We start from the raw sequence: 27,954 nt of genomic DNA on the forward strand, positions 1-27,954 counted from the left end.
TTTTTTTTTTTTTTTTTTTTTTTTTGAGACAGAGTCTCGCTTTGTTGCCCAGGCTAGAGTGAGTGCCATGGCGTCAGCCTAGCTCACAGCAACCTCAAACTCCTGGGCTCAAGCAATCCTCCTGCCTCAGCCTCCCGAGTAGCTGGGACTACAGGCATGCACCACCATGCCCGGCTCATTTTTTTCTATATATATGTTGGCCAATTAATTTGTTTCTATTTATAGTAGAGACGGGGGTCTCGCTCTTGCTCAGGGTGGTTTCGAACTCCTGACCTTGAGCAATCCGCCCACCTCGGCCTTCCAGAGTGCTAGGATTACAGGCGTGAGCCACCGCGCCCGGCCTTGTTATTTCTCCTTTTTCTCCTCCTTCTCCCACTCCTCTACTCCTCCTCCTCCACATTATTATTATTTTAAGTGCCTCCTCACCAATACCTTCAGAAATAGACTGATCTAGTGCCAGGGTTCAAGTTCAAGTTGGGGAGTTCAAGTTCACCCATTGCCCTCGAGGTCGCAGAGTGGTATGGTAAGAGCAGGATGCTGGTCCCAGTCTGCCTTCGTTCAAATCCTGGGTTTGTACTCACCATTCTATGTACCTCGGGCAAGTTATCTGGCGTTCCTTTGCCTCCATTTCTCCATTTGTACAATAAGGATAATAGCAGTACCTATCTCACGTGGTTGTTACGGCGATTAAATGAATTAATGTTTGTAAAACAGGGTGTCTGGCTCACCGTAAGTGCTGTGTTGGCTAAAATAATTACAGAATAAACAATCTCAGTTGCATCACTTACACCCCGTGGATTATGTCAAGGATGAAAGAAGCAGTATTCCTGGCGTCCTGGTGCGCTCTGCGAGTACTGGAGGCATTATGGTGGCTCATCATTATTCTCCTGACCACCTTCCAGTTGGCTTTTAGAGTCAACCAGGCCAGTCTTCAGGGAGGGGCTCTGATTGCCGAGAAACTGACACCGTGGGGCCAGTTCCTGGCTCTCTCTTCCTCGCTCTCTATATGATCTTCCCAAATCTTTCAAAACTGCAACTTTGGGGTAGGAGCAAAGAAACCGGGTGAATGTAGGTTGTGGCTTTCTTTCCAATAGTGGGAGTGGCTCTGGTGCTTTACAAAGGGATGGGTGGAAGGCAGCGCCTGGCAGGAAGCCCTCCTGCTAAATCGGGGACTTATGCACGCAAATAGACGCAAACTTGCTTACTGTTTAGATAGAATATTAGTGATTATCTTTCATCCAGCTGGAATCTCCTGGGTTTGGTGCTGCCTCACATAATTAGCAGTCTGCATTCTCGGGTGTCACTTCCTCATGGCTTCCGCTTTCCATATCCCTGTGTAGGGATCAATCACTCCCCCATAGGTCGCCAAAAGTGAAAATGCTAGTGTGTGTTTGGTAGCACTGTCCTGAAGGTGCCGGGCTAAGTATGGATATGGACCTATCCTCACTTAATGGTTGAAGCAGTTTTAGGTGATTTCCCCCGTTCTACTGCTGAGGACTCCGAGGTGCAGAAAGATGAAGCGACATGCTGTGGCACTGTTGGTGCCCCTCGCTGCCCCCACACCCTCTCTGCCCTGTATCTGCGACTCTTTGCCTGTGGGCTCGCTCTGGCCCTTGGCTCATCTGTTCATGTGCATGTTAGCCTGTGGAGCCCTTGGCTGATGGGAATGGAAGATGATAAATACCTCTGAGGCTGTATCTGATACTGTTTCTTGGAGTTGGATGAAGCTCTAGTTGCCTAATGTGATAATGCGCTTGAAAACACCGTCTTTCGGCCGGGCGCGGTGGCTCACGCCTGTAATCCTAGCACTCTGGGAGGCCGAGGCGGGCGGATCGTTCGAGGTCAGGAGTTCGAAACCAGCCTGAGCAAGAGCGAGACCCCGTCTCTACTATAAATAGAAAGAAATTAATTGGCCAACTAATATTTACAGAAAAAGTAAGCCGGGCATGGTGGCGCATGCCTATAGTCCCAGCTACTCGGGAGGCTGAGGCAGGAGGATCGCTTGAGCCCAGGAGTTTGAGGTTGCTGTGAGCTAGGCTGACGCCACGGCACTCATTCTAGCCTGGGCAACAAAGCGAGACTCTGTCTCAAAAAAAAAGACAAAAAAAAAAAAGAAAAGAAAAGAAAAGAAAACACCGTCTTTCCAGGCTTCCTTCCCTTCCGGTCTTGTTTCCTGGCTCCCTGCTGATGTTACCTGGAATCACCTCTCAGACAAACTGTTTGTACTTCAGGCAATGTCCTAGGGTCTGCTTCTGGTGTACCCAAGCTAAGAAAAACGCCTGAGGTCCTAGCTCAATTCGGTAGCTGTTTGTGTCTTTATCCTTCCTGTGGCACTGACACTGCCGATGGCTGTCCCTTCTTAAAAGTCTTCCCCATTTTGGCTTGTGTGGCACCTAGCAGGATTCCCTTTCTACTCCCGATGTCTCCTTTTCTTCTTCGTTCATTGGCTCTTTTCCTTTCTTTCTTTCTTATTTATTTACTTGTTTTTGAGACCGAGTCTCATTCTGTCACCCTAGGTAGAGTGCAGTGGCATCATCACAGCTCACAGCAACCTCAAACTTTTGGGCTCAAGTGATCCTCCTGCCTCAGCCTCCCGAGTAGCTGGGACCACAGGCATGTGCCACCATGCCCGGCTAATTTTTTTCTATTTTTGGTAGAGACAGGTTCTCATTGTTGCTCAGGATGGTTTTGAACTCCTGACCTCAAGCAATCCTCACATCTTGGCCTCCCAGAGTACTAGGATTACAGGCGTGAGCCACCACGCCCAGCCTCTTCTCCTTTCTTTAGTCACCCAATTTTAGGCACCTCCAGTGTCTCAGTATTTTAGTTGTAAATGACAGGAAACCCAACTCAAACTGGTTTAAGTAAAAAAAAAAAAAGTAAGTTATTACTTAATTAGGAATCTTGGGGTACAGTGGCTTCGTGGAAAGTGTGATCAAAGTGTTCAGCAATCTGACTCTGTCTACATCATGGCTTTGCTTTCCTTTGCGTTTCTTGATTGTCAGGCATGCACTTCCCTAATGAGGCAACAGCAACTGGGAATTCCAAGCTTGTCTTCTATCTCAGCTCCATCAGTGGAATGGGACTGCTTCTTTCCTGACGTCCCTGCAAAGGTTCTGAGTATCATTCCCATTGGCCTATCCTGGGTTATGTATACATTTCTAAACCAATCACACTGGCCATGGGGGGGCAGTACAGGTTGAGTATCCCTTATCCAAAATGCTTGGGACCAGAGGTGTTTTGAATTTTGAATTGTTTTGTCTTTTGGAGTTTTGCATTACACGTACCATTTGAGCATCCCAAATACAAAAATGTGAAATCTGAAAGGCTCCAATGAGCATTTCCTTTGAGCATCAAGTCAATGCTCAAGAAGTTTTGAATTTTAGAGCATTTCAGATTTAGAATTTTCGGATTTGGGATACTCTCATTGGCCAGACTGGGTCCTATAACCACCGTTAGAGTTAGAGTTAGCCCTACCTGAACCACAAGGACTTGGGGAGGGGGGAGAGAAGTGGTTTTCCAAAGGACAATCAAGGTGTCGTTACATGGGAGAATGGGTACAGGACAGGCAGCAACAACAGGTGTTCATGCACCCAGTCTCTGGGCTCAGTCACCTGCCTTTCTCTGTCTCTATGAATCATCTCGGTATTTCCACTCTCGCCTGCCTGGGCAGAGCTCTGAAACTCCCATCTCCAGTCTTGACTTCATTCTGAGTTGCAGCCTCAATTTCCCCACTCTCTAGAGTTAGACATTTCCACGTGGTCATGACCTGAAACTCAGCATGCCTCTACCCTGGCCACTCTGGCTCCTCCTCCTAACGTCCCTATCTGACTTCTCCCTCTCCCTCTTCCCTCCCCCAGCCCAATCCCCAGCTCCATTGTACTTCTTTTGGTTCCTTGTTCTTCTGGGACCTCTGTGGGTTGGGTACTCTTCCCCCGTGCTCCACTACACACGCACCTCCTGCTTGCGTGTCCCACCTTCCTCACAGGGCAGGGCCACGCAGTGAGAACGTGGCCAAGCACTTAATCAGTGCCAGCTGTTGTGTTAATGGTTACTGTTATGATAATGGTATCTTTGCCCCATCCAGTATCTAGCACGTAATAAACCCTCAACAAGTGATAGGCTCTTATTATCAGCCTAGAACAGAACCTGAAACTTGGTAGGCTTGTTGGAAAGTTGGAACTTTCTTTGAAAATTCGAAATTAACCAAGGAGACTTTGACGCCTCCTTTGCTGCATATTAATGAGGAGCAGTGAGGTCGCTATTCCCCTCCAGGTGGGGCAGGTGGTTCCAGCTGGGGGCCGGAGGCCGCCCCTCTTGTGGCTGGAAGTGGTCTTCTCTGATGTCACTGGGGTGCCCAGGTGGAGTGTCGCCAGCACTCCGTTGCCCGTTTGATCTAGCGAGGGTGGCCTCGCCCCTCCCGGGGAAGAGCCTCATTAAGGATCGTGAGGGGCTTGTTCCCGAGACGTTCCGAGGGCTGCCTGGGGCTGCCACATAGGCGCCCCCCTTTTCCTCATTTTGTCTCAATTAGTTGTCGCCAGTCTGTACACGGTGTTCTTTCTTGCTAGCTGCAGGGGCGGGTCATCCTCAGTGTTCTCGCTCTTGGCTTGAACGCTGCTATCATCAGCATCGCCGTCACTGTAAATGACAGCAGCAGCGTCTGCTCCAGTTTACTGGTGCCTACTGGTGACAAGAGCAGTGGCAGGCATTTTGTATACTCCAGGGCTGCTGTGAGGGTGAAATGACGTCTGTGCTGTCTCACGTGGTAGCCGCCAGCTGCCAGCGGCTACTTAAATTTAAAGTTAATGTTAAATAGAAAGACAAAATTCAGTGTATCAGCCACAGGAGCCACATTCCAAGTGCCTGTTAGCCCCGTGAGCTAGTAGCTACCATAATGGACAGTGAAGAAAGGGAATATTTCCATCAACACAGAAAATTCTACCGGACGGTGCTGATCTAGAACAGGATTTGGTCCACACTGTGGCTCATGGGTCTACTGACGGAATTTGGAGACAAAATTTTATTGGAACACAGCTGCGCCTGTTTGTTTGCAGTTTGCGGCAGCCTTTGCACCACACGGACAGCATTGAGTAGTTGTGACAGGGACCGTGTGGCCTGCGAAGCCTAAAATAGTGACTCTCCTATCCTGGAAGAAAAATGTTGCCAGTCTCTGGTCTAGAAATTTTCTGGCACTTAGTAAGTGTTAAGTAAATGTTTGCTACTTTTTATTTATTAAAAATAGTGTACGTTTAGTTCTCCAAACAACCTTTCCAAGTGAGTATTGTGATCTCCATGCTAGAGATGAGGGAACCAGGCTGGAGTTCTATGCAGCCCCTTCCAGAAGGGCGCAGACCTCATCAGTCTTGTCCATCGCTTATCTTGTGCCAGTCCATTTCGCATTGCTGTAAAGGAACACTCGAGACTGGGTGATTTCTAAAGAAAAGAGGTGAATTCGGCTCATGGTTCTGCAGACTGGATGAGAAGCATCGCGCCAGCGTCGGCATCTGGTCGGCATCTGAGGGCTTCAGGGAGCTTCCGATCAGAGCAGAAGTTGTGAAGGGGGAGGGGTTATGTCACGTGGGGTGAGACAGGGATCAAGAGAGGGAGGAGGAGGTGCCAGGCTCCTTCAAGCAACCAGCTCTCGTGAACTAATAAAGGGAGAGCCCACACATTATGATGGGGAAGACGCCAAGCTTTCACGAGGGGATCTTCCCCATGACCCAAACACCTCCCGCTCGGCCCCACATCCAACGCTGGGGATGGAATTTCGACATGGGATTGGGAGGGGACATTTGCCCAAACTAGATCAGCCTGGCACATAATAGGCATTTAGTACATGTTTTTTGAGGAACGAATGGAAAATTTAGGAATCAATTACTTATGAATCAATAACCAATAATTATTGATTATGAACCAATAACTTTTTGAATGCATATAAAAATTCCATCAGCCCATTGTACAGGTGAGCAAACAGAGCCCTTTGGAGGGGAAGTGCCTCATCAGAAGGCAGCATAGCTGTGGAAGCGTTGAACTGGGATTCCAGCTAGAAGTTGTCTGTGTGTTTCCTAAGCCTCCCATTCTACCACCCTGCCTTGTCTGGTAGCTGCCAAAATGCAGGGCTGCTGCCTCCCCGCTGCCTCCCGCAGCCAGACTTTTGTTTATCTCCTGCTTCCCTCTTCTCCAGCTGCCAGCGTCAGCTGTTTTGCGGTGCTCTTGGGCTCGAAGCTTCATTTCTGGAACGATGGCACCACAAAGCTCTGCTGCAGAGTCACTTGAGTCCAAGTAGGTCAGCCAAGTTCGAATGATCTCTCTCTTGGCCACTTCAGGCTGTGAGATTGGAGCCGAGACCATCTGTGATTTTACACAGTCGTTACAGCAGAACTAAGAGGGCCATGGGGGTATCTTCAACCATTTAAGCTGGAGGCTGAGCACAGCTCTGCTCTTGAAGCACCTTCTCAGATGGCTTCTCCTGGAACATCTGCTCGAGGTGGTTTTACATCGAATTAAGTCAAAGACACATTAAACGAATCCAGTCTGTAATTGCTTCCAGACAGAAAGTCGCAGAATAGCAACTCTTACGCTAGAAGTGGCTTCATTAGGGCACCAAGGACCAAGCCAAGGGGGCTTCATTGCCTTGCCGTTTCCTCTTTCACCACTGAATGTTTGTTTTCCACGTGTTCTGGCACTAGCCTGCCTGGATTGGAGTCCTGCCGTCACCACTTGCTGGCATGTAATCTTGGACAAGTTACTGTCTCTTTCTGTGCCTCAGTTTCCTCTTCTGTATAGTAAGGGTAATCACAGGACCTACCACATGGCTGTGGTGAGGATTAAAGGAGCCAATATATGCAAAATATTTATAATAATGTAGCACAAAGAGGCATCTCTCTAAGTGATTATTATTATTATACCCTCTAATCTAAAGTCCCCTCTAATTTGTTCCCAAGGAGCAGGGATTGTGTCTTGCTTGCCTTTAAATCTCTCACGTGAGGTTGGTGGTCTCAAACTCAACCATCTGCAGGAGCCTAGAAAGGAACTTAAATGAGCGAGTTGGACCAGGTAGAGATTTCTGTGCAATGGAGTATGCAAGGCTGTCTGAAAGGGGGAACATTATTCATCCATTCACCGCATGTTTGTTGAGCACCTAGCATGTGCCAGGCACTGTCCTGCGTATGGGGACACAGCAGTGAACAAACCAGACCAGATCCCCTGCCCTCTTGCAGTTTACCTTTTAGCGGACTCAGCTCCGATTACTCTGTCCCCACGTGAGAATATGAGCAAGGCTGCTGATTTGTTTGAAAGAAAGGGCAGAATTGGCAGTGGTGTCATGTCTGATTTAAGGCGTAGTGCAGAGCCAGTGTGTAGCTCCTGCTGTCAGAGGCTCCTCTAATTGCTCTGGGAGGAGGCCCGTGTCTGCCCTGCACACCAGCAGCTGGCCTGACTTCAAGGTTGTTGGCGTGGAGGACACCTCCTCCCTGTCCTGCGTGGAGGTGCTTGTGGCTTTTTCTGCCCACAGAGCAGATGACGCTGCTATGCCGTAGACCGCAGCAGCGAGTTCAAATATTCCTTCTCTCATCCTTCCTTTCGGACAGCAGCCTTGGCTGGGCTCCCAGCCCCCAAACAGCAGACGACAAGAGGACAGAGGCAGCTTCCTTAGGGTCACCCATGGGGGCCGTAGGGTGGTGATGGCGACGTGGAGGAAAATGCAGTGGGCCAGGGAAGCAGCCTTCGAACCCTGAGGATTAATTACCTCTGTCGCCTAAATCTCTTAAAAGTAGAGAAATGACTTAAAAGCCTGTGTGGGAAGGGCTGGAAAATGGGGCTGAAGAGAAAAGAGGCTCAGGACACTAACAGGGACAATTCCTAACGGCAGGAGGTTTCTGGAGAGTGAGTGGTGAAATTCCTGGGGAAATGTGAACAGTAGTCGCGGAGGGACTTTTGGACGATGTGCACCGTCTCTGAAATGCTTGCTTACATTTACTTGTGGCTGCCTGGAGGTAGGGCGTGTGCTCTCTGGCCCCAGTCCCCACCGCTCCCTGTTGCCCTTCACCCACTCCGTTGACTCGTTTATGCTACTGGCCTGGCCTTCATAGGTCTTTAGGTCTTTGAGTTGGTGCCCCTGCTCTGAGGGAAGCTGTATGGCAGAGTGCTCGAGACGATGGACCCCAGGTTCATACCCACCTGCCCCAGCTGCCTTTAACTAACTGTGTGACTTTAGGCAGGTCCCTCCACCCCTGTGATTGTCCGGATCCTGCAGGAAATAGAAACCACTCAGGTGGCTGCAAGGAAGAAGGTCTCAGGAAAGGATTATTTAGGGAAGTTTGGGCAAGGATAAGATGACAAATAAGGAATGTTGAGGCGCCCAGGCACTTGCAACAGGGGGACGCTCTTGCCACCTCCAGAGAGGAAGAAGCAAGTGGAGGAACTGGTAACATATTGAGAGCCAGAACTAAGGGCGAAGCGGCTGCTTTCCACATGGCAGCATCAAGGCAGGGAGAAATATTCCAGCCTCTCTCCTCCCCTCCAGCCGCCTATTGGTCCTACCCATTGGCTGGGCCTAGCTGGAAACTGGCAGAACTGGATGATTAACTCTGTAGGGGCCAGCCTCCTGGGGCTCCGATAAAGAATGCATCTGGAAGGGAAAGCTGAGGACACCCAGCACACTGATCCTTAGTTTCCTTGCCTTGACAGTGGAGGACATGAAGGCAGCCTACCTGGAAAGGTTGTTGGGGGCTAAAGTACTCATGCAGGGAAATGCCAGGTGCACGTAAGAGCTCAGTAAATGCCGAAACTCATCGGGTCTCAAACCATTTCTAGGAGCCAAGAGTCTAGAGCAAAGGGTTCTGCACATTGTCTCTCCCTGCAGTTTCAGTGTCAAGAGGCATTCTCCCCCCTACTTTGCAATGGGGACCGTCAGGATGGTTGCTTCTTTCATGGGGAGTTTAGAGTGGAGGTTAGGAGCAAAGACCCTGGTTTGGATTCCAGTCCCAAACTGTCATTTACTGTGAAGGTACTTAGCTTCTCATGCCTCGTTTTCCTCTGCTGTAAAATGGGGGTGTTAGTGGTTCCTGCCTTATAGGGTTGTGAGGATTAAAATGAGTCAATCTACGTGATGAGTGTAGAACGGTGTCTGCCACATAGTAGGCAGTCTATTGTTATTATTGTTATCATCATCATCATCATCACTACCAAGCAAAACTGATCCAATGTCAATAGAAAAATCCCCACTGGGTGAAGTCCATCCCCCCAGTCCTCTCTGGAGCTTCATTGATCACACCATTATCTTCTCATCCTCCCCCAGATATGATATTTCAGGGAGTGATTGATAGGTGTGTGTGTGTGTACGTGGGGAAGGGTGGGCTTGTGCCTGACTCCGGGGACAGAGTGCTTTGTTATGCAGAATATCTTGCCTGTCATCCCACCACGGGCCCCTTCCTTGAAAAGTTCCAGGCTATTTTTGAGCCCTCATGGCTCACATGTTCCTTTCTACATCATGTCAATGCCAGTACAGAAAAATTGGAACCTTTGGCAGAGTATAAAGCAAAAGAGATTTCAAAGTGCATGGAGGATGAGTGTTGCTCAAATGACAGGGTATTAAGACGTGACAAGAATGCTGAGTTTAGAGGCTGCAGGAAGCTGTGTGTTTGTATTTAGACCTTGCTGGATTTCTTGGGAAATCAGTGGAGGTTTCCAAGGTTAATGCCATCTCTAAGAAGGCACCAAAGGGTAGTACCCCCCTGTGCCCTGTGTGTATATATACATACGCTTTGGAAGATCAGGAAAAGATGCAGGGAATGGAGTGGGCCATTGCTCCAGAGCACCCCAGGGTTCTGCAGGTAGAAGCACCTGACGACAGAGGAAAGTGCATGGGTGCTGGCCTCCTGGGAGCTTTGCGCTTTTGTGTGCTGATGTGCAGACAGACACTGGAGCCCGACTGAATCGTGTGCAAAAATGTGGATGTAAGAGCGAAGGCACCAAACTCTTACCTTTCATTCTTTCATTTGCCCTTCCTATATTTCTCTGAAGGACAGAGTATGACGTTGGAGACAGGTAGACCTGAGTTCAAATCCCTCCTCTTCTTCTACTAGTTCTTTCATCTTGGACGAGTGGCTGAATCTTCTCCAGTCCTGAGTTTCTTATCTGAAAGGAATCATTACCACAAACAGGGGAGTTGAGAGATCATAGTGTTACAAGGCCCCTAGGGCTCAAAAAATGTTTGGTGAACTGCTTTCTTGCATTAAATTCTCTCAGTAGTCCTGGGGCGGGGGAAGGATGAACAGGCAGCGCATTCATTTCACAAACAGGAGACTGAGGCACAGAGTGGCTTGTCCATGACCCCATAGGAGGTGGGTCCCAGAGCTGGACTGAAGGCTGGCTCTCTTCAGTATGGAGTAGTGGTCAGGGTTTGACCAACCTCTGGAGTCCCGTGGGCAGGTTTTCTAGACCTCTGGCTCAGATTTTCTCATCCATAAATGGGGGATAATAATAGACTTACTTTCTATGGCTGTCATGAGGGTTATATAAGATAATCTTATAAATACTTAGCATGTGCTTGGGATAGTAAATACACAATAAGTACTAGCTGCTGTTGTTATTATTAGTATTATTACAAGTAGTTGCAGCTGCAGTAGTAGTTACAGCTGTAGTAGCAGCAGTAATAGTAATAGTATTGGACTGTCATCCAAGGTTCATACTGGGGTTTGGCTTGTGGGTGTTGGCTTCTGGGAGCATTTCAGATCTTCTGTTTTCTCCTTTTTCCCCCTCCTCTGAGGATGGATGGTGGCTGGTTGTTCAATACCTCCTCCGGAACTACCATTCTCCTCCTTGCTGTGTGTCCCAGGAGGTGGGCCTCTGTGGACTGCATCTCCTGGGCTCCCTTGCTGGTTTGACTTTTGTCTGAGTTAAGCCAATGGCAGCCATAGATGAGAGGGTGGGAGGGGAGAGAGTTTGGGGTATTTGCACCCTCAGTTCCCTCCCTCCATCTCTGGCCTCCGTCTGCAATGATAACTCCTGCTAGGTGGTCCCTCACCCAGGGTTCCAGCTCTCACTGGGCTCTTGCTACACCATTTCATTCAAATGTACCTTTAGCCCTAGTGTGGTAACAGTTTCCCATAGTTGCAAGTGTCTTCAATTGAACATCTAGCATGAAAAACTTATTAAAAGATAATGTATTGGATTGTTTTCCTTTAAAAAGTAAAATGGTACAGCTGCTTTGGCAAACAGGGGCAGTTTCTTATAAAGTTAAATATAGAGTTACCATATGACACGGCAATTCCACACCTAGGTTACTTCTCCAAGAGGAGTTAAATTATAAGCCCACACAAAGACTTATAAATGAATGTCCATAGCAGATTTATTCATAATAACCAGAAACTGGGTTTGGGGAGACCCCAGAATATCGATCAATAGGTGAATGGATAAGCGAACTTTGGAATAATCATAAAACAGAATATGAATCAGCAATAAAAAGGAGCTAAATAGTGTGTACTGTATGGGTCCATTAATCTACAGGAACAGAAGGCAGATCAGTGGTTGCCAAGGGCTGGGGTGGAAGGAGGGGATGTATTGTAAAGGGGAACGGGGACATTTTGGGGTGACGCCAGTGTACTATGTCTTGATTGTGGTGGTAATTATGTGGGTGTAATATGTTTGTCAAAACTCATTGAACTCTACATCTAAAATAGGTGTAATTTGCTTGTATTAAAGTATGCCTCGTGATGTTTAGGTATACGAGAATTTATATTTGCTTCATTATATTAAAATATCAGGGAAATCCAGAACTATACAAATAAGAAAAAAAGCCCCAAAGTCCTTATGACTGGAGACAACCACCACCATCAACATTTCTGGTATTTCCTTCCAGTTCTTATTTTTCCGTACTTAGGTTTTCCCCTCTTGACGGTCTTATTTAAATAAAAAAGAAAGGAAGTGGAAAATCTCCATCATGAGGACTGTTTTGCTATGAGTTTGCTGTGCCTCAAGGCGTCTAGCTTGATGGGGAGAAGGTTTTGTCTTGTCTACCCAAAATATATTGGGAGGAAATGAAGATGTTTGGACTGGGCAAGGGGAGACCCCGGGGAGAAGGGTCGGGGAGTATGGTCTACAGTCGTTGGCTTCCAGTCTCAACCGATCAATCAGCCAATTAAATATCCTTGAGCTCCTGTTTTATGCCAGCACTAGGGGGACTGTAGTGAACAAAACACACGGCTCCTCTGCCTTAGTGGAGTTGGCAGTGTGGGAGGGAGAGGCGATATTATTAGCAACAGCAGTAACGCACGCTAATATCGATGATGACCTTACTGTGTGCCAGTTATTGTGTTAAGGTTTATTTTTTCCGTTCATGTTTTTATTGTGTTGTCACATTTAATCCAGCAACTCTATGTGTAGGGTTCCCCCCCCCTTTTTTATTATTGAAAATAATAATGGGGCTTAGAGAGGTTAAGTCACATGGGAACATGCAGTGAGTGGGTTAAACCTAGACTAGTGGGTCAGGGAAGAAAATGATCTTTAATCTGAGATTTGAAGGATGATAGGAGTTAAATAAGAAGCAAGCTTATTTTTTTTGCTCAGTGGCAGTGGGCTGGTTTTGAGTGATAATTAGGGTTAGACGGGACAGAAGTGGTGTTTGGGAGAGAGTGGGGGTAGCAAGGGGAAGGTGTGAAGGTGACTCCCAGGTGAGTGATGCAGGCACCTCCTGAGACATGGGGCAGGACAAGAACTTGGTTTGGGGCGTGTTCAGTTCGTCCACATGGTGGTGTTGAGGAAGCAGGTGGACAAATGGGTGTGGTGCCTGAGCCGGAGCTCTGGACTAAGAGGTACACATTTGGGAATCACCAGCATGAATAGAGTTGCTGAAGTCCCGTGGGTTGACAGAGCCTTGAGGAATTCTGATAGGGACCAGCTGGGAGAACAGGAAGAGGAGCCAGAGAGAGGAGGAAGCGGCCACAGAGGGCAGGATGGGGAAGTCACTCGGAGGTGGACTTCTGTGCAGTTGAAAGAACTCTCTAGTATTAGAGTTGTCCTTAGGAGGCAGAGAACCCCTTGTCCTGGAAGTGTGCAATGAGAAGCTTGGTGACCATCACTTGGAAATGTCATAGAAAGGACACTTGGATCAGTACGGGGTGAGACCAGGTGTCTTTGAATTGGTTTGGGTTCTTTTGTAAGCACAGAAATGGACTCTAGTTATCCAAAGGAGGGAGGGAACAGCTGGACAAATATGGGGTAGCACACGCATGCAGTGCCAGACCTAAGAAAGGACAGGGCCTGGAGTAGCTCTGGGGTTCTAGGTGGCAGGAACGAAGGGACGGCCTTCACATGGTGACAGTATTGAGACGAATTAGCTGCAGCTGTTTTCTATCCCTATGTTTCTCTGTCCAAGAATCAAATTCCAGGGAGAAGGAGTGTGATTCGCTGATGTTGTGATGTTGGGTCGTGTGCAAAGGGGAAAGCTGGGCGCCTTGACTGACGGCCCCACCAGGACTGCATGTGATGGAGGAAGGATGATTTCCCAAAGGAAAAGCAATGTTCCAGCCCCCAGAAGAGGGAGTAGATTCTGGGCAGGCAAACCCAACCAACACATGCTCTTTGTAATCTCCATGGCCCTCTCTGGGATTCAGTGATTTTCTCGCTACTCATTTGGCAGCCCATCCCTCCTTGCACAATTGTTACTAGTGTTTCACCTGCCATGGGATTAAGCTTTCTCCATTCGCTTTTTTAGAGTGAGTTGGGGGCCCGGGATTGACATGGACTTATCTCTGCCCTTCAAACTACCCAGCTCAGGACACACAATTTGATGGGTGGGATTCACTGTCAAGAGAGGGTGTGGACTATGGCTGGCTGTGTGGCCTCTTCTTCACCAGCAAGGGGAGGAGGCAGGTAGCGGCAGGAGGCTTCAATCACTGTTGAATCAGCAAGGTGCATGCGCCATCCTATAGGCACCTACTGAGAAGATGCCCGAGTACAGGTGCCCAGGGGTACAGGAGACCTGTCAAATCTCCTATCTCCTGGCACTATCTCTCACCTGAGCAAACCCCTATGTGCATTTGTCTTCATCAAGGGCTGAGATATCTAGAGACATTTAGGGAAGGATGAAACACCATGTCTCAATTTTCCTCAGCTTACCAACATGGACTGATGGAATTAAGTGCTCTTAATACAAAGCTCCTAAATTTTAATAAAAAGGATTATTTATAGGAATTCATGAAGCACAGGAGAAAATAGGGGCTTCCATTGCCTCTATTTTCTTTCAACTTCTCACCCAAATAACTCCTTTAGTCATGAGAGACAAAAACCCAATCAAGTTGGTTTAGGAAAAGAGGCATTTATTGGCTTATACAGAAAAGCAGGGGGAGGGGTTCTTCAGGTCTGGTTGGATCAAGGTGCTCCTATGTGGTCTTCGGGCCCCTCTTGGCTCTGCTCTTCTCTGTGTTGGCTTCATTCTCAGTAAAGCTTTTCCTTTGTGATAATAAAGAGGGCAGATGCAGACTTATTCCCTACCAGTTCAGCAACTCTGCTGGAAAATAAGTCCTCTTTCCTGATAACCCCAGTTCTGAAGCTGATTCTCTCTGGGTGGCTTGAGTCACACACCCATCCGTTGGTCCTATGTCCACCCTTGGAGCCAGAGGGTGAGGGCGCCTGTCGCTGGCTCACACAAACTGTGAGTCAGAGAGGAGTGATTGATTCCCCAAAGGAGAAGCACAAAGGATGGATGCTGCCAGGCAGAAATGATATGGGCATCACACTTGGTTTGGGGGCCAGGCCTCCTGTTGGTCTGAGCTAGAAATAGCTGGTGAAGGAAGAGATGTTGACGTGTCCTCTGAGACCATGGCATTATGTCCTGCTGCCCCCATCTTTGGGAACCTGATGAAAAGGGGGAGGCTATAGGGTCAGGAACAGTCTCCGCGTGTTATCCAAACAAGCAGGATGTCCCTAGCAGCTGTCCTGTGCAGGGATCTGGCTCCCGCAGGGCTGTTACAGCAGAAGGTGGTGGTAGGGGGTGGCTTTTATTCTCATGGTTTATTTACTTCTGAGGCCTGTTCTTTACCTCTTGTCGGCTCAATTTCTTCATCTTGCCTGCCTAAATAAATTTGGAACATTATAAACGAAAACATTCCCTTCCTGCAGTTGCTGACCACTGCAAGGTTATTGCTTTTGCTTTTGTTTTCCCTCCTTTGTGCTTGGCTGTGGATAAGCAAATGAAGTTTGCTCTCTCTTCCTCTGCTCTTACAGGAAGAAAATCATGATAGGAACTTTAAGAATTCCCCATAAGACTGGGTAAATAAAAGGTAGCGCGCCCATACGACGGAATAAGATGCAGTTGTGGAAACAAAATAGGGTCATTCTCTACACATTGAGGTGGAACAACCCCCCAGATGTATTAGTCTGGGGAAAAGTAGATGGTGAAGGCATGTGCAGTTTAGCAATGTTCAACTCTTCAAATGCATTTGAATCACCCAGGAGCTTGCTTTCCAAATGTATTGGTGACCACCCTCTTTTCCTCCCCACAGACCCATTAAATCAAAATCTCATAGTGGGACCAGAGCACTTTCTGTTTTAAAAGCTCCCTAGGTGACTCTAGTCTGCATGCAGCAGGGCTGAGAACCAGTGGTGTAGAATTGTATCCTATGGGTAAAACAGCGATTTAAAAGAAGAAAATAGGGAATGTCTCAGTTCATATATACATATAGAGACTCAGGCCTGTGCTCACACATGCAGAGAATACCTCCACAAGGATATTCAAGAAACCAGAAAGAATAGTTCTCTCTGTTAACAAAGTAGAGCAGTGATTCTCAACTGTGTACTCATTTGCAATGTTTGAAATTTTAAACCAGAAGCATGGTATACTCTTTTAAAAGGAATTCTCACTGTATACTCAAAGTTAGTCAAGTGAGGCTATGAGATGACCCTCTGAACTCGCACAGCTTGTCTGTGTTGGGGCCGGCTGCCTACAGGTTCACACAAACCGTCCACCGCCCATGGCCTCTGCCGCCTTCCTCTTGACTCAGCTGTGATGAGCAATTTCTGAGTGTGGGAGTGACCAAAAGAGCCTGTTCGTTGATTCATTCATTGCTCATTCATTCATTCATACTTTTATTATGAATTAGATATGAGCCAGGCACATGCTAGGCACATGAAACTGATCTTATCGTCACAACCATATGTGAAATAGGTGGTCTCATCCCCGATCTGTGCTTGGGGATATTCTAGCCCAGAGATAGATGTAACCAAGGTGGAAGTATTTGAGGCAGCATGGCCAGCTTAGACATAGTTGTAAACTGGCAGCACTCAGATGTGTTTGGGTGGCCTGTCCAGGTCTTTAAAAAGAATCCTGTCTGGCAACTTTGGAGCAATGAACCCAGGGCCACTGTTGGCTGTAGCCAGCTGTCCCTTGGGAGGGCAAGTGCTCTTGAGTTCAGCTCAGTCCCGGCCATGTCCCTACCCTACTTGCTTCACTTTGTCACAAGGCTTGGTCTCTGCAGGCACTTGAGTTTGTCACCCCTGCGTTAAGGTAGGTAGGATGAACCAACTGTCACCTGCCCCACAGGGATACTGAGCTGAATGATGCTGTGGAATATGCCATTTCTATTCCAATCATGCCTTCAGCCTGCTGGTTGGAAAACTAAGCTCCTCTGCCTTGAGATTCGTTTGAGGATGGCATGTGATGAGCTGTCAGCATGGATGTGTTTGCGGAACAAATTTGCACAACAGGGAATGTGTAAAATACATAATAGAAATGGACAGTCACCTGGCCTGGCAGGAGCGTGGGGCAGTGATGAGAGTGCAAGGAGGTGAGAGTAACATTAGGTGGTGGTTATATTGTGGACAGATGCCAGGTTAAGGGTTTGGAACTTTATTCTTAGGCTACTGCTGTCTAATAATATCTTCTATGATGATGAAAATGTCTTATATTTCTGCTGCCCAACACATTAGTCTTTGGCCACATGTGACCCTCAAATACTTGAGAGGTAGCTAACATGAATCAGAAAATGAATTTTAAATTTTATTTAATTAATTTAGATTTACACAGCCCCATGTGGCTAGCAGCTACCACAGTAGACGGTGCAGGTTTAGGCAATAGGCAGCCAGTGAACATGTTGGAGCAGGGAAATAACATTAAAGCTGGGTCTTCAGAGGTTGAATTTTCCAGGAGTGGGTAGGCTGCATGAGTGGGAGGAAGTAGGTAGGAATGATATTGACAATTCTTAGCATCTGTTAGGCACTTACTATGTCCCCACACTATGTTAATATGGACTCATTTAATCCTTACAACTCTATAAAGAAAGTACTATTATTGTCCTTATTTCGCAGACTAGGAAATGAGACACAGCAAGGTTAATGGGCTTGTTCAAGGTCACACAGTTAATAAATTATGGCGCCTGGTGTAGAATCCAGGCTGCAGAGCTTGTGCCATGAATCCCTCCATCCTGGAAGGAAGTAAATGAATCTTCATCGAGAGTTTACTTTGCACCGTCTCCTTCTGCTGTGATTCGTGCATGCATCTCCTTTAGATTTTGCAGCAATCACGTGACATTGGTGGTCTTATCTCCTTTATGGTTATGGGGATGTGGGCTCATAGAGGTGAGATATCCAGGTGTAATGACCAATCTCTAGGGACACCAGTTAAGGCTTTGTTGTAAAATTCCATATCCATGGGAAGTCACAGACCATGGGAGCCAGGGGGGAACGTACAAGAAGATGTGGCATAAAAGATGTTGCGAAGGAAGAATCAGTGGGATTTAGCAACTGACTGAATGGCGGGGGTGAGGAAAGTGGGGGAGAATTTCTTTAGGAACAGGAAGATGAATGACAAACACAAATGCATCTGCACCACTGAAGCTGAGAGTGTGGGCTCTAGAGGAAGGCAGACCTGCTTTCAAATACAAGCGTTGCCACCGACCAGCTGAACGACCTTGGGCTGATCACTTCGCTCTGAGCATCGGTTGTCCCTGTCGATAGCGTGAGGATCAGAGCACCTTCCCCGCAGGACTGTGAGGGGGCGCAGGCTAGAGCACGGTTATGAAAGCCCTTTGCAAACTCAAGTAGCATGGCCATGCAAGTCACTCTCCTTAGTGCTAGCAAGGCCAGGTGTTGGGTGGAGATGGTGACTGGACCTTTCTGTCTTTGATCTTGGAGACGATTCAGGAAAGCATTTGGGGGACTAGGCAGAGTTTAATGCAGTTAAGCACGTGGGTCATCTTTGACCTACGAGGCAAGAGTGCTCCTCCCCAGCCAACTGCAGAGCAGCACCTGCATACTGGTGGCTCCAGCTCACATGCCTTCCACCGAGCACTTTGCATGTGTCGTCTTATTCGAGCTTCACAAAAACCTTATAAGAGCAGGTACTACTATGAAAGAAGGCTCAGAGAGGTATAGTAATTAAGCTAATGTCCTTCAGCTTCTAGGTGGTCAAAATGAGGGTTCAAACTAAGTCCACTGATTCCAGAGACTTAGCCTGTAACTCCTGCAGACGATGGGATTTGAAGACTGGCTAATTTGGGGCCTCTTGAGGGAGACGAGAGCCTAGGCAAGTGCTGAAGGGTCTTCTCTCTCTTTTCCTGCCATAGATATCTGCAACTATGCTAGAGTTTCTATCCCAGATTGATATGGATTTTAAGGACAAGGATTGCTTCCCAAGAATGTCAGTTTTCCACTTATAGACCCCAGTGAGAATTGGGTAAAAGAAGAGGATCAACTCCAAAGAGAAAAACACTTTTTTTTTGATGACTTAATTTAGCCCTCTTTGGCATGTGAAGAATACATTTCAGTGGTTAGAGTTGGGAGCTTGGGGGTGAGGTGCTCTATGAAGAGGAGTTGAGATCTCAATGCTTTCCTAGGGCAGAAACTTCAGAGAGGTCCCCTGGAAGTATCCCCTGGGATTTTCACTGTAGTCTACTCCTGGGATTTAACCACGTTGTTCCCGATCCTTGGCTGGTATGTTGTTTTCTTATTGCTGCTGTAACACACTTAGTGGCCTAAAATGGCACAAATTTATCTTACGGGTCTAGAGATCAAAACTCTGAAAATGGGTCTTCCAGGGCTAAAATCAAGATGTCCACAGGGCTGCCTGCCTTCTGACGGCCCTAGAGGACAATCTGTTTCTTGCCTTTTCTAGCTTCTAGAGGCCACCCACATTCCTTGGCTTGCGTTCCTTTCCAGAAATGGCGTGACTCCAACCACTGCTTCCATCCTCACATCTATCTCATCCTCTGACTCTGCCTCTCCCGCCTCCCTCTCATAAGGACGCTTGTGATTATGTTGGGCCTGTCCAGATAAATTAGCATAATCCCCCATCTCAAGATCCTTAACTTAATCCCATCTGCCTTGTAAAGCAACATATTCTTAGGTTCCAGGGATTAGGGCTTGGACATCTTTGGTGGTGGTGGTGGTGGTGGTGGTTGGGGGCATTCTTCTGCCTACACAGCTGGCAGGTGACCTTCATGTCCTTGCATGTCACAAGGGAGGGTGAGGTGGATAGAGCCTGGGACCTCCTTCTCGTTCTCTGCTGGAGCTGAGTAGCAATTTCCCCTTTTAAACAGGCCATGCGTGCATTCCCCTTGCTGGCCTTCTGACATTTTCATTACTCACCTGGCCGGTAGGCATTTGAGTTTGAGACTCTGTTGTGTAGTCCTAATAAAGCACAGCTAGACACTGGGCTCGGAGGGCTGTAGGCTGCAGGCTTTCAACCTTGGCTGAGCAAGGGCTTATTGAATAAACCATGAAGCATCTAGGAATTCTTGGCGCTTACCGGGTACCTGTTTGAAAGTGGGACCTACTTCATTTTTCAGCAGCTCAGTAAATGTTGCCTCATCTTTAAGAAAAGCTGGTTTTACCCTGAATTTGCCAAATAGAAATGAGGGGGTGTTTATTTGTATCACAAAATGATTTAGTTTGTTTCTTTAAATAGCCAGCCCTACTATTTTCTTTAAAGTGTTTTAGTTAATGGGAAATTTGATTTGCACAACTCTTCGGAAACATGCGGTGTAAAGGAATTACCTGCACCAGAAGGTCATCAGCTTTCCAAAGTCTGTGCTCAGTGTCTCTCTGGAGCATGCTGGGGCATAGCCAAGGCACTTGGCATATTGATTCCTCCTTAGTGGGGATAGATTATTTATTTCTGTGCCTAATTGGAAGGCTACCCAAAGTGACCTGGTCCGTGGTTGATTGACAAGTGTCCCTGGTGGTGGAATGTGGAAGGACCAGCCAGGAGCTACATCTACCATGAAGCTGGTTATGTTTTCTTCTTTTTCTATGACTGATGATATTCATCTTTTTGTTCATTCATTCATCAAACATTTATTTACTGAATATTAATTATGTACCAGGAATTGTGGTAGACGCTAGGAAACAAGAGGCCAGACCCCCATCTCACCCCCAAAGGGGATAAGGATGAATAAGATCATAACTGATATTTCGAATGTTTTGAAGAAAGAGTTGAAACCATAGTAATCGGTCACTTAGAAACTTTGAACAACGATGACACTAAATATAAAACATAAGATGCAGCCAAAACTGTACTTAAAAGAAAGGTTTTTAGCCTTAAAATCTTTAAATTTTTAATGAAGAGGAATGGAACTTAAATTAATCGAACAGTCAATTCAAGAAGCTTTAGAAAGCAGAGTAGACAGTCTTAGCAGACATTTGTTGAATACTCTTGATAGGGTAGGCGCAGTCTGACCATGGCCTACCTCATTTAATGCTGACAACACCACCTTGAAATGGGTACAGTTATCACTGTCATTTTTCAGAGAGGAAACTGAAGCACAGGGTGGCAAGGTAATGTACATAAGTTTTAAAGTTTGCAAATGTTGGAGGCAAGATTCAACCCTGGCCTTCAGACTCTAGAGTTCGTATCCCCAATCCATAAGTAATACGAGTAATAACACAGATACAGATATAGAGTACCAAAGCTAAAGTAGCAATTAATAAAGTAGAACAAAACCCACTAGAGTTGATAAGCGGATCCACGATCTGCTTCTTTAACACACTAGAAGAATAAAATAGATGACAAAGAAGACAGACTCCTGGAAGAAAGAACGAGAGACTGCCTAACACTACATTGTGAGGACAGAAGGAGAAAAGGTGCAGTCTCCTCCCAGATAAGGCGGCAAAATTTAAGCACATTGAGAAGAGCACTTCTTATATTTTTAAGAAAAATATAAATCCCAAAAGTGAGTTTGAGAAGAGGTGGAAAACTTTTCTGTGTGGTTGGAATGAAGACAGTTGGGGAGAGGTTAAGCTGGGGAGCGCTCAGGAATGGGACGGTGTTTGTCGTCCCTTTTATTTCATGTGGCTCTGAAAGTTCCAGATGTGGAAATACGACAAGGGGGAAAAGAGAGGCCTATATGTCAGCAAGGAGAAAATAGAGATATTTATTATTTGGGATAGTGTGATTCTCTATCTGGAAAGCTCAAAGGAAGCAACTGAAAGCCCACACATACTATTATGAGTTGAAAATGCTTACAAAATAAATATGCTGGAAATCTATTGCTTTCCTATCTTTAAACAATGACCAGTTGGAAAAAAAATGTCAAATTTACAATAGCATTTAAAAAGAATCCCTCAGACGATACTAAATGCAAAATCTGTAGGACTTATATGGAGAAAATAAGACTTCAACCAAGGGGACAGTCAGCGCCTGGTGGAAAGACCCACTGCTGTGAAAGTGTCAATTATCTTGAATTTGATTTCTGAATGTAAAGAAAATTTCAGTCAAAGTCCCAGTCATTTTTTGGAGGGTGGGGATTGACTGAGTATAATTTCAATAAAGATTCCATCGGTATTTTTAAAATCTTGTAAACTGATTCTGAAGTTTGCTTGGAAGAATAAACATGCAGTGATAGCCAAGAAAATGTTGAAAATAAGAATAATGAGGGAGGACTTGCCCTGCCAAGATATAACATATTATAAAGCGACTATAATTAAAACCCATATTGCTGTGCTATGAGACAGATCAATGGAACAGAATAGAAGGCCTGAAGACAGACCCCAGTGTCTATAATTATTGAACATATAATAAGGCTGGCATTTGAAATCAGTGGGGAAGGGATGAATTATTCAATAAGGGATGCTGGGACAATTGGTTACCTATTTGGAAAACAGGAATTAGAGTCTCATTTCTCATCAGATTCCAAGGAATTATAGATGGATTAAAGAGTTTAAAGCAGAAATGATGCCACATAGAAGTACAAATAAACATATAGAATAATATTTATATGACCTTGGGGCATGAAAAGGCTTTTTAGGGTATAGTTGGATTAATTTTTTTTGGTCCAATTTTTCCTTTTAGTGGTTTGAAAGTTATATGTGGTATTTCTGTTCTTATTTTTAATCTTAATTGTTAATACACATATTTAAGCTTACAATGTCCTGTATGCAGTTTCTCAATATCTATAATCTCAAGGGATGTAAGACTCAGCACATTTCAATTTTATAGCTCTCCTTCTTACCCTGTCAATCAGTCAATTAATAAAAGTAGACAGATTAGTGTAAGAAATCTCATGTGTCCATCACCCAGGTTCAAAATTACCCATTACAACCAATTTTTCCATCTATAACCCTCCCCTTTTGCTCCCTTCCTTGGCACATTGAATTATTTTATCCATAGAGATTTTAGGATGTATCCTCCAAGATGAAGGTTCTATAACAAAAAATAACCACAATACCATTATCACATCAAAAAAATTTAATTCCCTACTATCAATAGCAGTAATTTCCCAATAGCATCAAAAAGTGAGTATATCACCAGCAAATTGGTATTAACTGAACAGCACCTAAGTGGTCACATAGGTACTACAGTAATAGGGTATTGGGCAGGTGGGAGGGGGGAGGGGGCGGGTATATACATACATAATGAGTGAGATGTGCACCATCTGGGGGAAGGTCATGATGGAGACTCAGACTTGTGGGGGGAGGGGGGAAATAGGTATTTATTGAAACCTTAAAATCTGTACCCCCATAATATGCAGAAATAAAAAAAAAATTTAAAAAAGTGAGTATATTCATTTTCCTGATTGTCTCACAATTTTTTAAACTATTGATTTATTCAAATTGGGATCCAAATAAGGTCTACATGTTGCATTTAGTTGATATGTTTCTTAAATCCCTTTGAAAATATAAGTTTATCCTTTTATTTTCTTTCCCCTTTTTCCTCCCTTGCAGTTTATTTGTTGAAGAAACCATATTGGTTGCTTTGTAGCTTTCAACATTTTGGGTATTTTGGGAGGCATGGTGTGTTTTTTGCTGATTGTCTTCCTGTGATATCATTAAATATGTTCCTTATTACTTGCATTTTCTGTAAATGTGTAGTTGTATCAAGAGACTTGAACAGATTGGATTATTTGGCTAGAGTACTTCATAGGTGGGGTATGAGCCTTCATCGGGGCAGGTGGTATCTTTTTGTGATATTAGCAGCTACTGATGATTGTAACCTAGACCCATTCTATCACTAGGGGTAGCCTTGCCTTTTCCTGTTCTGTTTTCATTTAATGCGCATCCACTTTAGAAAGGTTCTGAGCTGGACCCTAAAGCATGGCACCCATCCTCCAGAAACCCACAGTGTAGAGGTTATAGATGAAGATTTGAACAACAAAACTGTAAAAGAAGATTTGAACCAAAAAAAATCAGTTTTATTTTGTATTTAATCCTTGACTGTTCCGCTACCAACTGATATAATTTCCCAAATAGTGGAGCCATATCATAGATGCATTTAACTCACACAAATTCAAATATATGTATGTATGTATTTGGTTGCAAACTACTAAGGTAACAATGTAAACATGGAAGCCCATTTCTTGCATTCTTCAACTTGATTGACATTGCTTCTGATGAGACGGAGGCACAAATCGTCCATCTCTGCTCACTGTTTCTCCATGCCCTTCATAGTATGCACATCTCTCGAAGTGTGATTCTAGAGTTTAAAGATAATGTATTTCTTATGCATTATGGACTCAAACACAAGCCAACCACTTCATCTGGCGTGTGATCTAAGAAACAGCATTCTGTTCCAAAATCAATAGAAGACCAGGCACTTTAAGGAATCTTCAAGAGAGTGTAATTTTGAGTATATGGGATCTTTTGACCCTAGCTAACTTTAGAAGTTGAACTCCTGTGTGAGATGCAACATCTGTGTGCCCAAGAGTTTGACTTCAACAAAGGACAAGATGCAAAAGCTGAAGTTATTGTTTACTTTGGTATAAAGCTTTTCCTTGTTGGTGAAGCCCAGGTTTAATGATCTCTTCCTCCCTTTCTCTCTCTTCCTCTTCTCCACTTTCCTTCTTCCCTTCCTCCCACCTTTATTTTCTCTTTTGCAGTTTGCTGCTTTGTTGTGCACAAGCGGTGCCATGAATTTGTCACATTCTCCTGCCCTGGCGCTGACAAGGGCCCAGCCTCTGATGTAAGTAATGGGCATTGGCCACTTTTCTCTGTTGTCAGTCAGTGCAACCTTCCGGGTAAATGTGAGTGAGCATGCTTAGACAGACGGGTGGGGGTGTTTTCATTCTAATGCATGTGGTGAACCCTGTAGAGACAGTTTTCCTTTTAGTGGAAAAAACAAAATAAAACATTTTGAAAGGGGATGTGGCTGTCTAGGAAACCAGCTAGTTCCCCTACTAGGATTTTGCTAAATATCTTCACCTTGACAGTTGGGATGTGGGGAGTGATAGGCAGGAGCTTACCTGCCAGAGCAACTGTAAAAAGGTCGTTTTGGTGGCACTTTACCATGCACTGTACAGCTCTTTGTTAGGGAGTTCTTAATATCAGGGCCCAAGAATTAGGAGGAAATGAGTTTATCCCATTACTATGCAATCCCAAAGTATGACTACTGCTGGGGAGACAAGAGATACTTGTGGATAAAATAGGCAAATGAGTTTTGTATTAATCATTATGAATTTATTTGAAGATGGATTGGAAAACATACCTAATAGCAGTTTTGCTTTTATGGTAGAGATATAGAATTTCCTATTGAAGTAAAGATATTTAGGTTAAACAAAAGACAAATTGATTTAAGGAAAATATTAAGTGAAATCCCAACCTCCAAGATGGTGGTATTAGGAGGTAGAATCTTTGGGAAGTGGTCAGGTCATGGCAGTAGACCGCTCATGAATGGAAATGAGTGCTGTTATAAAAAAGACTCCAGAGAGAGCCTTCACCCATTCCACCATGTGAGGTTACAGCAAGAAGACCACTGTCTGTGAGGAATTGGGCTCTCACCAGACACTGAATCTTGCCAACGCCTTGAACTTGGACTTCCCAGCTTCCATAACTGTGAAAAATAAATTTGTTATTTAAAAGCCACCAAAGTTTTGGTATTTTGCTATAGCAGCCCAAATGGACTAAGACAGAAAATTTTGGTATGAAGAGTGGTTCTATAAGAAAATAATTTTAAGGATGAGTTTTCTGAGTTGGTTCTGGGGATTCTGGAATTGGCTCTCTAATTGGCTAGATTTAAAATGCTAATGACCCTATCTCTAGTAGTAAAGAGAGCACTGGTAGTCCATGGCATGAACTGTTTATAGAGATATACAAAAAAATCCGCATTGGATACTCCTACTCAACCACGTTATAAAAAATAGGGAGCTCCGTGGCTCTGTATATGATACTGAAACATTTTTGGAAAACTAAGGAGTATAATGACATTTTCTGCTTGCTCTTAACATCTCTGGACAAAGTGGTGGAAGAAAAGGATGAGCTCAGGGATTTGAATTCCCACCGCAAGCACTGCATAAATGATCTAAGAATTTCTAGGTGTGCCCTGAAGGAAAGCCATTTAGCCTGTAGCTGCAGGGCTGAAAATTTCTGAAAATCAAATGCACAGTCTCATCCTGCAATTGGCTGAGTTACAGTGCACATTGAACTCCCAGCCTCACAGGGCGTCTCCTGTTAAGGAAAGGATACTGATGGGGAAAGAATGGGATCCTGTAAGTTGGGAAGACTCTGATGAAGACCCTGAAGCTGGGGACATTGAACCCCTAAATTCTGATGAGTCCTCCTTGCTGGTGGAACTGGTCTCCCCACCTCCAGCAAAAGTGTCCTCCCCAAACATAGTGGTATAGGCTGTTCCACTGGGGTTGCATTGCCCGAGGAAACAGTAACAGTCTCCCCTGAGGCAGGTGCCAGGCAAGACAATGCTGACTCTGGACCCACCTCCACCACCCCTTTTTGCTTCTGTACCTGTTGCTAGACTCAAGTCCCAGCAGGCCCCTAAAGGTGCAGTACAAAGTGTGATCCATGAGAAGGTACACTGCACTCCAAAAGAACTGCTTGAGTTTTCTAAGTTATACAAGCAGCCATCTAGGGAACATGGGTAGGAATGGATATTAAGGGGGTGGAATAATGGTGGAAGGAACATAAAGTTGAGTCAGGCTGAATTTATTGATAGACGTTCACTAAACAGAGATTCTGAATTTAATGTTTCAGCTTAGGGAGTTAGAAAGGCTCTGACAGTTTGGTTGGTTGGCTGAAACATCAATCAAAAGATGGTCCGCCATGAGCAAATTAGCAATGCCTGGTCTGCCTTGGTTTAATGTAGAGGAAGGGATTCAAAGACTTAGGGAGATTAGAATGTGGATTAGAGTGCATTTGTCATTTAAGATGCACTTACTCATGCTGGGAGGGGTCAGAAGACCCTTCCTTCCTTCCTTCCTTCCTTCCTTCCTTCCTTCCTTCCTTCCTTCCTTCCTTCCTTCCTTCCTTCCTTCCTTCCTTCCTTCCCCTTCTTTCTTTCTTTCTTTCTTTCTTTCTTTCTTTCTTTCTTTCTTTCTTTCTTTCTTTCTTTCTTTCTTTCTTTCTTTCTTTCTTTCTTTCTTTCTTTCTTTCTTTCTTTCTTTCTTTCTTTCTTTCTTTCTTTCGCCAATACTTTGAGAAATAAATTTGCAAGGGGAGCCCCAGCATCCTGGGAGAGCACTGTGATCTCCCTTCTCTGTGGCTGTACCTTACATGGGAACCATAGCCACTTAATTGGAAAACTTAGGTGAAATGAGAATAATTGGATTCCAGGGTAAAAGGAGCCCATTGGTGGCACTCAACCATCAGAGGTCGGTGGGCGTGGTTATGATAACAGACAGCTGAGTTGAAACAATAATCAGAACAGCCTGACTCGTGCAGACCTATGGTGTTGGCTAATCATGGTGTTTCTAGAAGGCAAATAGGTGGGAACCTATTGAATTCTTACTTGATATGTATAAGCAGAAAGTTCTAGGTCAAGTGAACAAAAGTCTAACTTGAATCATAAAAACAGAGTCACAGCCCCTCATCCATACTCAGACTTGAGCCAGTTTATAGACCCAGATTTCCTTGAATGAAAGGGAGGCCAAGTCTCCTCAAGAAACTGATTGTACTACTCAAAATATGTACTATTATTCTTTCTCCCAGCCTTCCCTAGAGGGACCTACTACTACTACATTTCCCTTTTTTCAGTGCAGGATAATTGTGCACTGAAAAAAAGGAAATGATCAAACCTTTTGGGGATTACTGGGCACTGGCTCTGAACTGGCAGTGATTCTAGGAGACCCAGAACATTGCAGTGACCTTCTAGTCAGAATATGTGCTTATGGAGGTCAGGTGGTCAAGGGAGTTTTAGCTCAGGTCTCTCTCACAGGGGGTCCCCATCCCCATCCTGCTGTTATTTCCCTAGTTCCAGAATGGATAATTGGAATAGACATCCTTAGCAGCTGGAAGAATCCCTACACTGGTTCCCTGACCTCTGGAGTGAGGCTGTTATCATGGGAAAAGCTAAGTGGAAGTCATTAGAACTGCCTCAACCTAGGAAAATTGTAAATTAAAACCAACGCTCCATCCCCAGAGTGATGGCAGAGGTTAGTGCCAACACGAATGATGTCAAAGATTCGGGGGTGGTGATTTCTACCACAACCCCATTCGACCCTGCTATTTGACTTCTGTGGAAGACAAATGGATCTTGGAGAATGACTTTGGATTGTCATAAGCTTAAAGAAGAGGTGACTC

General features: G+C 45.3%; 1 protein-coding gene across 2 annotated transcripts in view; it reads left to right on the forward strand.

The window, feature by feature from the left end:
• Nucleotides 1-27,954, forward strand: part of PRKCB (protein kinase C beta) — a 301,234-nt gene that overhangs the window by 99,457 nt on the left and 173,823 nt on the right. For both annotated transcript variants that reach the window (XM_012780169.2, XM_012780168.2), the window contains exon 3: nucleotides 24,306-24,388. In XM_012780169.2, coding sequence (XP_012635623.1) covers nucleotides 24,306-24,388 — 83 coding nt within the window. The remainder of the gene's footprint in view (nucleotides 1-24,305; nucleotides 24,389-27,954) is intronic.

Source organism: Microcebus murinus, chromosome 19, assembly GCF_040939455.1.
Source record: "Microcebus murinus isolate Inina chromosome 19, M.murinus_Inina_mat1.0, whole genome shotgun sequence".
Lineage (NCBI taxonomy): Eukaryota > Metazoa > Chordata > Mammalia > Primates > Cheirogaleidae > Microcebus > Microcebus murinus.